Here is a 12499-nt window from a genome sequence, read left to right as displayed (position 1 = left end):
GTCTGACAAGTACCTTTTATAGTTTTAGCAAGATCTCCCTATTTTTATTCTTCATTCCCTTTGAAATAAAGGTTAACATTCCATTTGCCTTCCCTATTACTCACTGAATACAGATGCTACCTTTTTGTGATTCATGAATTAGGACCCCCAAATCCCTATGTCTGCAGTTTATGCAGTTTTTCTACAATTATATAATATTCAGCTCTTCTATTATTCCTGCCGAAGTGCATATGCTCACATTTGTCCACAATACATTCCGTCTGCCAAGATTTTGCCAACTCACTTGATCTGTCTGTATCTCTCTCTGCAGACTCCTTGAATCATTCTAGATTCTTGCCTTGTCACCTATTTTTGTGTTATCTGCAAACTTGGCAATAGTGCATTTATTGCATCATTCAAATCATATGTTGTACATAATTGCAAGGAGTGTCCGAAATAAGAGTGACGAACTTAGAGCATGGATCAGTACATCGGGCTATGATGTTGAGGCTATAACGGAGATGTGGGTTTCACAGGGGCAGGAATGGTTGCTTGATGTTCCAGGGTTTAGAACATTTAAAAAGAACAGGGAGGGTGGAAAAAGAGGAGGGGGTGTAGGATTGCTAATCAGAGAGTGTGTCACAGCTACAAAAACGAAGGTTGTTGAGGAAGGCTTGTCTACTGAGTCAGTTTGGGTGGAAGTTAGGAACAGCAAGGGAACAGCCACAACGTTGGGATTTTCTACAGACCACCTAATAGCAGGAGAGGGATTGAAGATCTCATAGGCCGTCAGATTCTGGAAAAATGCAAAAATAGCAGGGTGATTTCAACTTTCCCAATATCGACTGGACCCTCTTAAGTGCAGATGGTTTGGATGGAGCCACGTTTGTCAGGTGTGTTCAGGAGGGTTTCCTTACTCAGTATGTAGACAGGTGAATGAAGGGAGAGACCATTTTGGATTTGGTGCTTGGCAACGAGCCAGGACAGGTGTCAGATCTCGCGGTGAGAGAGCATTTTGGTGAAAGTGATCACAACTGCCTCACATTTAGCATAGCCTTGGAGAGTGAAAAGAGCAGTTACCGAGGGAAGATATTTAATTAGGGAAAAGGAAATTATGACGCAGTCAGACAGGAGTTGGGAAGTACAGAATGGGAGCAATTGTTCCACAGAAAGGGCACAGCAGACATGTGGAGACTATTTAAGGAGCAGTTGTTGTGACTGATGCACAAATTTATTCCTCTGAGACAGGTAAGAAGGGGTAAGATCGAGGAACCTTGGATAACAAGAACAGAGGAACTTCTCGTCAAAAGGAAGAAGGCAGCTTACGTAAGATAGAGGAAGCAAGGATCTAGCACAGCTTTAGAGGTTTACAGGCTAGCTAGAAAGGAGCCCAGAAATGGACTGAGGACAGCCAGGATGGGGCACGAAAAAGGCTTGGTAAGAAGGATTAGGGAGAACCCAAAGGCGTTTTACTCATATGTGAGGAATAAGAGAATGATTAGGGAGAAGGTTGGGCTGATTGGAGATAGTGGAGGGAACTTGTGCGTGGAGTCTGAGCAGACAGGGGAAGCCCGGAATGAGTTTTTTGCTTCAGTTTTCACTAAGGCAAGGGAATTTATTGTAAATAAAAACTTAGAGGAACTGGGATCAGTCTTGACCAGATCAAGATTGATGAAGTTGATGTGTTAGAAATTTTGGAAAACATTAAGATTGATCAAAGCCCTGGGCCAGACCAGATTTATCCGAGGCTGCTCCTAGGAAAGCGAGAAAGGAGGTTGCTAAGCCACTGACGAGGATATTTGCCTCCTCAGTCTTCACAGGGTTGTACCAGAGAATTGGAAGGAGGCGAATGCTGTTCCTCTTTTCAAGAAGGGTAATAGGGAAATCGCTAGCAATTACAGACCAGTCAGTCTTACGTCTGTGGTCAGCAATGTTTTGGAAAGAATTCTGAGGGATAGGATTTATGACTATTTGGCAAAGCATAGTGTGATTAAAGGCAGTCAGCATGGCTTTGTGAGGGGAAGGTCATGCCTCACAAATCTTATTGAGTTCTTTGAGGAGGTGTCAAGACAGGTCGACGATGGTCGAACAATGGATGTGGCGTATATGGATTTCAGCAAGGCATTTGATAATGGTAGGCTCATTCATAACGTCAGGAAGTACAGGATACAGGGAGATTTGGCTATCTGGATTCAGAATTGGCCAGCTGACAGGAGGCAGAGAGTGGTTGTAGATGGAAAGTATTCTGCCTGGAGAACAGTGTTGAGTGGGGTCCTGCAGGGTTCTGTTCTTGGGCCTCTGCTCTTTGTAGTTTTTATAAATGACTTGGATGAGTAGGTTGAGGGGTGGGTTAGTAAATTTGCAGATGACACAAAGGTTGGAGGTGTTGTCAATAGTATAGAGGACTACTGCAAGCTGCAGCGTGACATAGACAGGATGCAGAGCTGGGCTGAGAAATGACAGATGGAGTTCAACCTGGATAAATGCAAAGTGATGCATTTTGGAAGGTCGAACTCGAATGCTCAATATAGGATTAAAGACAGGATTCTTGACAGTGTGGAGGAACAGAGGAATCTTCAAGTTCAAGTACATAGATCCCTCAAAGTTGCCACCCAAGTGGATAGGGTTGTTAAGAAAGCATATGGTGTTTTGCCTTCATTAACAGGGGGATTGAGTTTAAGAGCTGCGAGGTTTTGCTGTAACTCTACAAGTCCCTGGTGAGTCCACACTTGGAATATTGTGTCCAGTTCTGGTTGCCCTAGTATAGGAAAGATACAGAGGCTTTGGAGAGGTTGAAAAGAAGGTCTACCCGGATGCTGCCTGGACTGGAAAGCTTGCCTTATGAAGAAAGGCTGAATAAGCTTGGACTTTTCTCTCTGGAGAGAAGACGGAAGAGAGGAGACCTGATCGAGGTGTACAAAATAATAAGAGGAGTAGATAGAGTCAATAGCCAGAGACTTTTCCCCAGGGCAGGATTGACTGGTACGAGAAGTCATAGTTTGAAGATATTAGGAGGAATGTGTAAAGGAGACGTCAGAGGTAGGTCCTTTATGCAGAGAGTTGTAAATGCATGGAATATGTTACCAGCTGTGGTGGTGGAAGCAGCGTCATTGGGGACATTTAAGCGACTGCTGGACATGCACATGGATAGCAGTGAGTTGAGGGGTGTGTAGGTTAAGTTACTATATTTTACATTAGGATTAAACCTCGGCACATCGTGGGCCAAAGGGCCTGTTCTGTGCTGTACTTTTTTATGTTCTATGTTCAATAATTGAGGCCTCAGCACTCGATCCTGTGGTATTCCACTAGTTACAGCTTGCCATTCTGAAAATGTCTCTTTTATCCCAACTCTCCTCTATTATTTCTTTATTAATTCTTTCCACAGGCTATTATACTACTCCCAACACCATGGGCTCATACATTAATAAGAAAATTAGAACATAGTAGGAGCAGGCCATTCGGTCTTTGAGCCTGCTCTGCCAGTCACTACGATCATACCTTATTGTCAAACTCAGTAACTAACTCCTGCTTTTCACCCAATATCCTTTGATCCCTGCAGCCCCAATTCTTCTTGAAGTATCTAATTCTTTCTTGGAATCAAGCAATGTTGTGGCCTCGACTGCTTTCTATGGGAGCAAATTCCACAGGTTAAGCACTCACTGGGTAGAGAAATTTTTGTTCATCTCATTCCTAAATAGTTCACCCCTTTTCCTCAGGATTCGCCTGCCATCGGGAACATCCTGTTTATCCCTATTGAAGGTTTATAGGTTTCTATGAGATTCTCTCCGTTGCCCCCCACACCCGGCCACTTCATTCTTCTGAACTCCAGTCAATATAATCCCAACTGATTTAACCTGAAAGTAGAATCACAGGTAGATAGGATAGGAAAAAAGACATTTGATATGCTTTCCTTTATTGGTCAGAGTATTGAGTACAGGAGTTTGGGAGGTCATGTTGCAGCTGTACAGGAAATTGGTTAGGCCACTGTTGGAGTATTGCATGCAATTCTGGTCTTGTTTCTATCGGAAAGATGTTATGAAACGTGAAAGGGTTCAGAAAAGATTTACAAGGATGTTGTCAGGGTTTGAGGATTTCAGGTTTGAGGAAGAGGTTGAATAGGCTGGGGCTGTTTTCTCTGCAGCATCGGAGGCTGTGGGATGACCTTATGGAGGTTTATGAAATCATGAGGGGCATGGATAGGATAAATAGACAAAGTCTTTTCCCTGGGTGGGGGGAATCCAGGACTAGAGGTCATAGGTTTAGGGTGAGAGGGGAAAGATATAAAAGAGACCTACAGGACGACATTTTCACGCAGAGGGTGGTACGTGTATGGAATGAGCTGCCAGAGGAAGTGGTGGAGGTTGGTGCAATTGCAACATTTAAAAGGCATTTGGATGGGTGTATGAATAGGAAGGGTTTGGAGGGATATGGGCCGGGTGCTGGCAGGTGGGACTAGATTGGGTTGGGATATCTGGTCGGCGTGGAAAGTTAGACTGGAGGGTGCTGTACATCTCTATGACTCTATGATTGACTCGTACATCAGTCCTGTCATCCCCGGAATCAGTCTGGTAAACCTTCACTGCACTCCCTCTATAGCACGTGCACCCTTTCTCAGATAAGGAGAAAAGAAAGCTGCACACAACATTCCAGCTGTTGTATCACCAAGGCCCTCTATAAGTGCAACAAGACATCCCTGCTCCTGTAGTTGAATCCTCTCGTGAGGAAGGCCAACGTACCATTTGCATTCTTTACTGCCTCTTGCAGCTGGATGGTTACCATCAATGACTATTATACAAGAACTGCCAGGTTCTGTTGCACATTCTCCACTCTCAATTTATAGCCATTCATAATCTTCCTGTTTTTGCTCCCAAAGTGGATAACTTCACATTTATCTACATTATATTGCATCTGCCAAGTATTCGCCCGCTCACTCAGCTTATCCAATCACACTGAAATATCTCTGCAATCTCCTCATAGTTCACTCTCTCACCCAGCTTTGTGCTATCTGAAAATGCTGACATATTACATTTAATTGCCAAATCCACATTATTAACATATATTGTGAATAGCTGAGCTCCTAGCACTTATACCTCTGGTATCCTCACTAATCACTGCCTGCCATTAAGAAAAAGACCTGTTTATTCATCCCCCTTTTTTCCTGTCTGCCAACTAGTTTTATATCTATTTCAATAAAATAACCTAATCTTATGGGCTTTAATTTTGCCCATTAGTTTATCATGTGGGATTTCATTCTGTAAGTCCAAATAAAGCACTGCCACTGGCACTCCTTCAGCATCTCCACTAGTTGAATCCTTACTGAATTCCAGTAGATTTATCAAGCAGATTTCACTTCCTAAATTCATGCTGACTCTGTCTGATACTGGCACTGTTTTCTAAGTGTCTAACTGTTAATGCTTCCTTAATCAACTCTAGCACTTTCCCCACTACTGACATCAGGCTAACCGGTCGATAATTCCCATTTCCTTTCTGCTTCCCTTCTTAGAGGTGTTACATTAGCTGCACTCAAATCTGTCGGAAATGTTTCAGAGTGTAGAATCTTGCAAGATGACTAACAACTCTGGGGCCACTTCCTTATATATTCTGGGATGTAAGTTATCAGGCCTTGGGATTTATCAGCCTTCAATCCCATCAATTGCCCCAATACCATTTCTTTACTTAAACTGATTCCCTTCAGTTCTTCCCTCTCACTAATTCCTGTATTCATCAACATTTCTGGTGTGTTTGTGTCCTCTTTTGTGAACACAGAACAAAAGTGTGTGTTTAGCTGGTCACTAATTTATTTCTTCCCCATTATTAATTCCCCTGCTTCTGACTGTAAGAGACCTACATATGTCTTCACCAATCTTCTACTCTTCACATACCTGCAGAATCTTTTGCAATCACTTTTTATGTTCTCCCCAAGCTTACTGTTGTGCTCCATTTTCCCTTTTGTAATCAATCCCTTTATTCTCCTTTACTGAATTCTATATTGCTCCCACTCAGATCTGTTGTTTTGTTCTGGCCAATTTGTGTGCTGCTTCCTTGGGTCTAATACTTCTTGAATTTCCCTTGTAAGCTATGGTTTAGAGAATTTTCCTCTTTAAATTTTGCACCATTAATGAATAAACAATTGTTGCAGTTCACCTATGCACTCTTCAAATGTTTGTCATTGACCTTCCACCATTATCCATTGAAATAACATTCCCCAATCTATTAAAAACCAATTCACACTTCATGTCATCATGCTTTCCTCTACTTAGACTCAGGACACGAGGCTCAGAATCAGCACTCTCTATCTTGATGGGAAATTCTATTATATTATGCTTGCTCATCCCAAAGGGTCCTCACACAACCATACTGTCAATTATTCCTTTCTCATTACACAACACCCAGTCGAGAGTGGCATGACCTCTTCTTGGTTCTAAGTAGCCTTATGTGTGGCAGCTTATCAATTGTGTTTGAAAATTTGAGTATTTTACACTTAGTGCTTACTAGTTACCTCCTCAAAGAACTGGAATAATTTTTTTCAGGTATGGCTTCCCCTTCAGCTTCTGTTTCTGTTAAGCTGAGTCTATCAGACAGAGAAATTAGAGAATTTTGCATATTTTGATAAACTCATTAAATTTTGTGACAACACCAACAATGGTGGGTCTTGATTTCCAGCATGTAATCCCAGTAAGGCATGACACAGGCCTGTATTCTTGCTTCACCAGGTTGACACCTAATATTTAGGTAGATCTAATGCTGTTCCTGACCTGTCCTCCTGCACTCTTCATTGAACCAGAGTTCATCTCCCAGTTTGATGGTTAGCAGGATGGCTGTTATTTCACATATATCCCCAAAATAATTGAAAAGACAGTTTATTCACAGAGGTCTAAGTGACAGTTAGGTGTAGATCTCAGGATTTTACCTTGTAGCAATGCTTAAGTTGGTTGGACCCATGAGGCACAGATTTTGAATCAGGTCCTGAATTACAATGGTTGAAGACAGCAGAAAAATCTGCTTACTGAAGAAAGCATCAATGTTATAGATTCCAGCAACTGCATAAGTGTGGTTGATGGTGAAGCTATAAAAGAATTTTGTCAGCGACAGAAAACACAAATCAGGAAACAATAATTAGAGAGTGTTAAGCAGCAAATTATCTTCAAATTCATGTGATATTCTATAAAATACTTACAATGACTACATATGATAAATGATAACTCTCCAAATAGAATGCTAAATATACAATCCTATGCAAAAACTGGTAAGCAGAAACAGGAAACACTTTGCAGTTCAACATTTGTACTTGGAACAGAGTTGAACTTGTTTCCTTAAAGTTCATCCAAGGAATATGTAACACTTGCCTAGCTTTCTTTTCAGCGTTCATTGTTCTGTAGGGACAGGCTACTCAGAGATGACATTGGCCTTTTAATACCTGGACCTAGATATTAAGGGTTCAGATGTTTGACAATTCAGCCTGATGCTGATCTTTGGGGCAGAATGATGGAGAAATGGGGATAGCGGGGTAAAGTTACTGGACTAGGAAACGAGGAGCTCAGGCTCACATTCTGGGGACATGGGTTCCCATCACAACACAGCAGCTGGTGGAATTCAAATGCATTTAATAAAATCTGGAATTATAAAGCTTAACATCATAAGTGCCACCTGGCTTACTCATTTCTTCAGGAAAGGAAAGCCGGTCAGCTTATCTGGTCTGGCCTACTCATGGTTCCACACCTAAATGATTAACTTGGAAATGCCCTCTGATATGACCAAGAAAGCCTCATGCTTCAAAGGCAACTAAGAATGGCTACCATCCAGTAGGGTCTGCCTCCCACGGAAGAATAAAGAAAAAACTCTACTCTTCTACACAAGAAATTTCATCAACTAAACTGTATTTATTTCAATGCAAGAAGCTTAACAGGCCTAACAGATGAACTCAGGGCATAGTTGGGAATATGGGACTGGGATATCATAACAATTACAGAGATGTCGCTCAGGGATGGACAGGACTGGCAGCTTAATGTTCCAGGGTATAGAGTTCTACTGGAAGGATAGAAAGGAGGGCAAGAGAGAAGTGGTAGTGGTGTTTTTGATTAGGAATAACATTATGGCTGTAAATAGGGAGGATATTACTGGGAATATATCCAGGGAAGTTATTTGGGTGGAACTGGGAAGTAAGAAAGGGATGTAAGGAGATCTCAGTTTTCTGTAAGAATTATTGAGTGGTTCTGCGAGGGGAGTTTAACTTTCCAAACATGAACAGGGATTGCCATAGAGTTAAGGGATTGGATGGAGAGAGATTTGTTAAGTGTGCACAAGAACACTTTCTAATTCAGTAAGTGGATGTATCTATGAGAGAAAGTGTAAAACTTGATCTACTCTAGGGAAGTAAGGCAGGGCAGATAACTGAGGTGTCAGTCGGGGAACCCTTTTGGGCCAGTGACCAAAATTCTATTAGTTTAAAATAGTGATGGAAAAGGATAGACCGAATCTAAAAGTTGAAGTTCTAAATTGGAGGAAGGCTAATTTTGATGGTATTAGGCAAGAACTTTCAAAAGCTGATTGGGGGCAGATGTTCGCTGTAGAAAAGGATGGCTGGAAAAAATGGGAAGGCTTCAAGAATGAGACAACGAGAATCCAAAGACAGTATATTCCTGTTAGGGTGAAATGAAAAGTTGGTAGGTATAGGGAATGCTGAATGACAAGAGAAATTGGTGTTTTGATTAATAAGAAGGAAGCATATGTCAGGTGTAGACAGCAGAGATCGAGTGAATCCCTAGAGGAGTATAAAGTCAGTAGGAGTATACTTAAGAGGGAAATCATGAGGGCAAAAAGGGGACATAAGATAGCTTTGGCAAATAGGGGTAAAGAGTATCCAAAGGGATTCTACAGATACAGGTAACTAGGAAGAGAGTAGGACCCCTTAAAGGTCAGCAAGTTCACCTATGAAAGAACTGCAGGAGTTGGGGGAGATACTGAAATAGTATTTTGCATCAGTGTTTACTGTGGAGGAGGATATAGAAGATGGAAAATGTGGAGAAATAAATAGAGACATATGGAAAAATTTCCAAAAGCCTTAAAACACATAAAGGTGGATAGATCCCCAGGACTTGATCAGGTATACCTTAGATCTCTGTGGGAAGCTAGGGAAGTGATTGACGGGCCCCTTGCTGGGATAATTGCATCATCGTTAGCCACAGGTGAGTGCCGGAAGACCGGTGGTTGGCTAACATGGTGCCAGTATTTGAGAAAGGTGGTAAGAAAAATCCAGGGAATTATAAACTAATTAGCCTGACATCAGTGATGGGCAAATTGTTGGAGGGAATCCTGAGGGGTATGATTTACATGTATTTGAAAAGGCAAGGACTGATTAGGGATAGTTAATATGGCTTTGTGCACATTGTCGCACTAACTTAATTGAGGTTTATGAGCATAAGAGGTATAGTTAGTAAGTTTGCAGATGAAATCAAAATTGGAGGTGTAGTGGACAGTGAAGAAAGTTACCTCAGATGACAACAGGATCTTGATTAGATGGATAATAGGCTGAGAAGTGGCAGATGGAGTTTAATTTCGATAAATGTGAGGTGCTGCATTTTGGGAAAACAAATCTTAGCACCTTATGGTAAGGTCCTAGGGAGTGTTCCTGAACAAACAGACCTTGGAGCGCAGGTTCATAGCTCCTTGAAAGTAGAGTTGCAGGTCGATAGGATAGTGAAGAAGGCATTTGGTAGTATTTCCTTTATTGGTCAGAGTATTGAGTACAGGAGTTGGGAGGTCATGTTGCGGCTGTACAGGACATTGGTTAGGACACTGTTGGAGTATTGCGTGCAATTCTGGTCTCGTTTCTATCGGAAAGATGTTGTGAAACTTGAAAGGGTTCAGGAAAGATTTCCAAGGATGTTGCCAGGGTTGGAGGATTTGAGCCATAGGGAGAGGCTGAATAGGCTGGGGCTGTTTTCCCTGGACTATCGGAGGCAGAGGGGTGACCTTATAGAGGTTTATAAAATCATGAGGGTGCATGGATAGGATAAATAGACCAATTCTCTTCCCTGGGGTGGGGGGGGGAGGGTCCAGATCTAGAGGGCATAGGTTTAGGGTGAGAGGGGAAAGATACAAAAGAGATCTAATGGGCAACCTTTTCACTCAGAGGGTAGTACATGTATGGAATAAGCTGCCAGAGGAAGCGGTGGAGGCTAGTACAACTGCAACATTTAAAAGGTATCTGGATGAGTATATGAATAGGAAGGGTTTGGTGGGATATGGGCCGGATGCTGTCGGTGGGACGAGATTGGGTTGGGATATCTGATCGGCCTGGACAAGTTGGACTGCAGGGCCTGTTTCCGTCTGTACATCTCAATGACTCTAAGTAACAAAGAGGATTGATGAGGACAGAGCAGTGGACGGGATCTTTTTGGACTTCACTAAGGCTTTCAACAAGGTTTCTCATGGTGGGCTGGTTCACAAGATTAGATCACACAGAATAGAGGGAGAACTAGTCATTTGGACACAGAAATGGCTCAAAGGCAGAAGACAGAAGGTAATGGTGGAGGATTGCTTTTCAGACCTGTGACCAGCAGCATGTCCCAAGGGTCATTGCTGGATCCACTGCTTTTCATTATTTATATAAATGATTTGGATGTGAACATAAGAGGTATAGTTGGTAAATTTGTAGATAACACAAATATTGGAGGTGTAGTGGGCAGTGAAGGTTACATCAGAGAACAACGGGATCTTGATCAGATGGGCCAAGGAGTGGCAGATGGAGTTTAATTTAGATAAATGTGAGGTGCTTTGGAAAGGCAAATCAGGGCAGGACTTCTACACTTAATCGTGGTGAGTGTTGCTGAACAAAGAGATCTTGGAGTGCAGGTCCATAGTTCCTTGAAAGTGTCATCGCACATAGACAGGATAGTGAATAAGGTGCTTGGTAAACTTGCCTTTATTGGTCAGAGCATTGAGTACAGGAGTTGGGAGGTCATGTTGTGGCTGTACAGGACATTGGTTCGGCCACTATTGGAATACTGCATGCAATTCTGGTTTCCCTGCTATAGAAAGTATGTTGTGAAACCTGAAAGGGTTCAGAAAAGATTTACAAGGATGTTGCAAAGATTTGAGCTACAGGGAGAGGCTGAATAGATACGAACTATTTTCCCTGGAGCATAGGAGGCTGAGGGGTGAGCGTAGAGAGGTTTATAAAATCATAAGAGGCATGGATAGAGTATATAGGCAAGGTCTTTTTCCCAGGTGGAGTAGTCCAAAACTAGACAGCATCGGTATGAGGTGAGGGGGAAAAGATTTAAAAGGTATCTAAGGGGCAAATGTTTTAATGCAGAGGGTACTGGTGTATGGAATGAGCTGCCAGAAGAAGTGGTGAAAGCTGCTACAATTACAATATTTAAAAGGCATCTGAATGGCTATATGAATCGGAAGGATTTAGAGGGCTATGGGCCAAATGCTGGCTAATGGGACGAGATTGGTTTAGGATATTGAGTCGGCATGGATACTTTGGGCCGAAGGATCTGTTTCCATGCTATACATCTCGATGACTCCATTGCACCTTTAACACATACGGTCATTCTTTGGTTATTCTATCCATATACATATTCTTTCCTTGTCAGAATTGTCTTGCTCAACAGGTTTGGCTCAGTTTCTTAGAAAATGTGAAAAGAATTCACTTTTTACCTATTGGAACTGGAAGCTGAAATGTTTGTCATATTTCCCTCACCAAAGTGCATCACAACATCACCCATGTCTGGAGAAACGTTCTGCAAAAATTGAAAAGTAAGATGATTAAAGAAATTTGACAATATTATGAACACAAAATGAAGTAGGAAGACAGAGATCAAGAATTGATGATAGCAGAAAGAGAATGACAAAATGATTTTTAAAAAGGCAACAATACAATGGATGCAACAAAAATATTGAACCATGCATCAATTATTGGAAACAGAGGAGTAAAGGGAGTGAGCCACTACATGGTATTTACAACATCTTGACAAATGCAATATCATTTGAAAACGCACAAATTCACTCTTTATGATACTTAACAAGGAGTGTGAGTGTACAGCACTTTTCAATCAGACAGAGCTACAAGGAGGCAAAAATAATAAGTTAACAATCTGATTAAGAATGAGGAAGAATGTCCTCATATTTATAAGAACAAAAGTAGACCATTCAGTTCATCGAGCCTGCTCCGCCATTCAATGAGATCATGGCTAATCTGTGGCCTAACTTCACATACCTGCCTTCGGCCCATATCCCTAAATACCTTTACTTAACAAAATATTATCTATCTCAAATTTAAAATCAACAACTGATGTAGCATCCACTGCCGTTTGTGGAAGAGTTCCAAACATCTAGCACCTTTTATTCAGAGAACTGTTTCCTTAGATCTTTCCTGAATAGTCTGGACTTAATTTTCAGTCTATGCCCTTAGTTTTAGACTATCCAACCAGTGCAAATAATTTATCAGATCCCCCCCTTTAACTCACTTAATTTGAAAGAAAACTAGCGTAAATTCTTTAATTTCTCCTTA

General features: G+C 41.7%; 1 protein-coding gene across 1 annotated transcript in view; it reads right to left on the bottom strand.

Annotated features, from left to right (window-relative positions):
* The window catches only part of LOC140480584 (polycystin-1-like protein 1), a 296146-nt gene that overhangs the window by 196612 nt on the left and 87035 nt on the right, over positions 1-12499 (bottom strand). The window contains exons 10-11 of the mRNA XM_072575633.1: positions 11647-11729; positions 6890-7045 (exon numbers count right to left, since the gene is read on the bottom strand). Of these exons, the coding sequence (XP_072431734.1) occupies positions 6890-7045; positions 11647-11729 (239 nt within the window). The remainder of the gene's footprint in view (positions 1-6889; positions 7046-11646; positions 11730-12499) is intronic.

The sequence above is a fragment of the Chiloscyllium punctatum genome, chromosome 8 (genome assembly GCF_047496795.1).
Source record: "Chiloscyllium punctatum isolate Juve2018m chromosome 8, sChiPun1.3, whole genome shotgun sequence".
NCBI lineage: Eukaryota > Metazoa > Chordata > Chondrichthyes > Orectolobiformes > Hemiscylliidae > Chiloscyllium > Chiloscyllium punctatum.
Note: the sequence above shows the minus strand (reverse complement) of the source record. Positions and strands in the feature narration are given on the sequence as shown.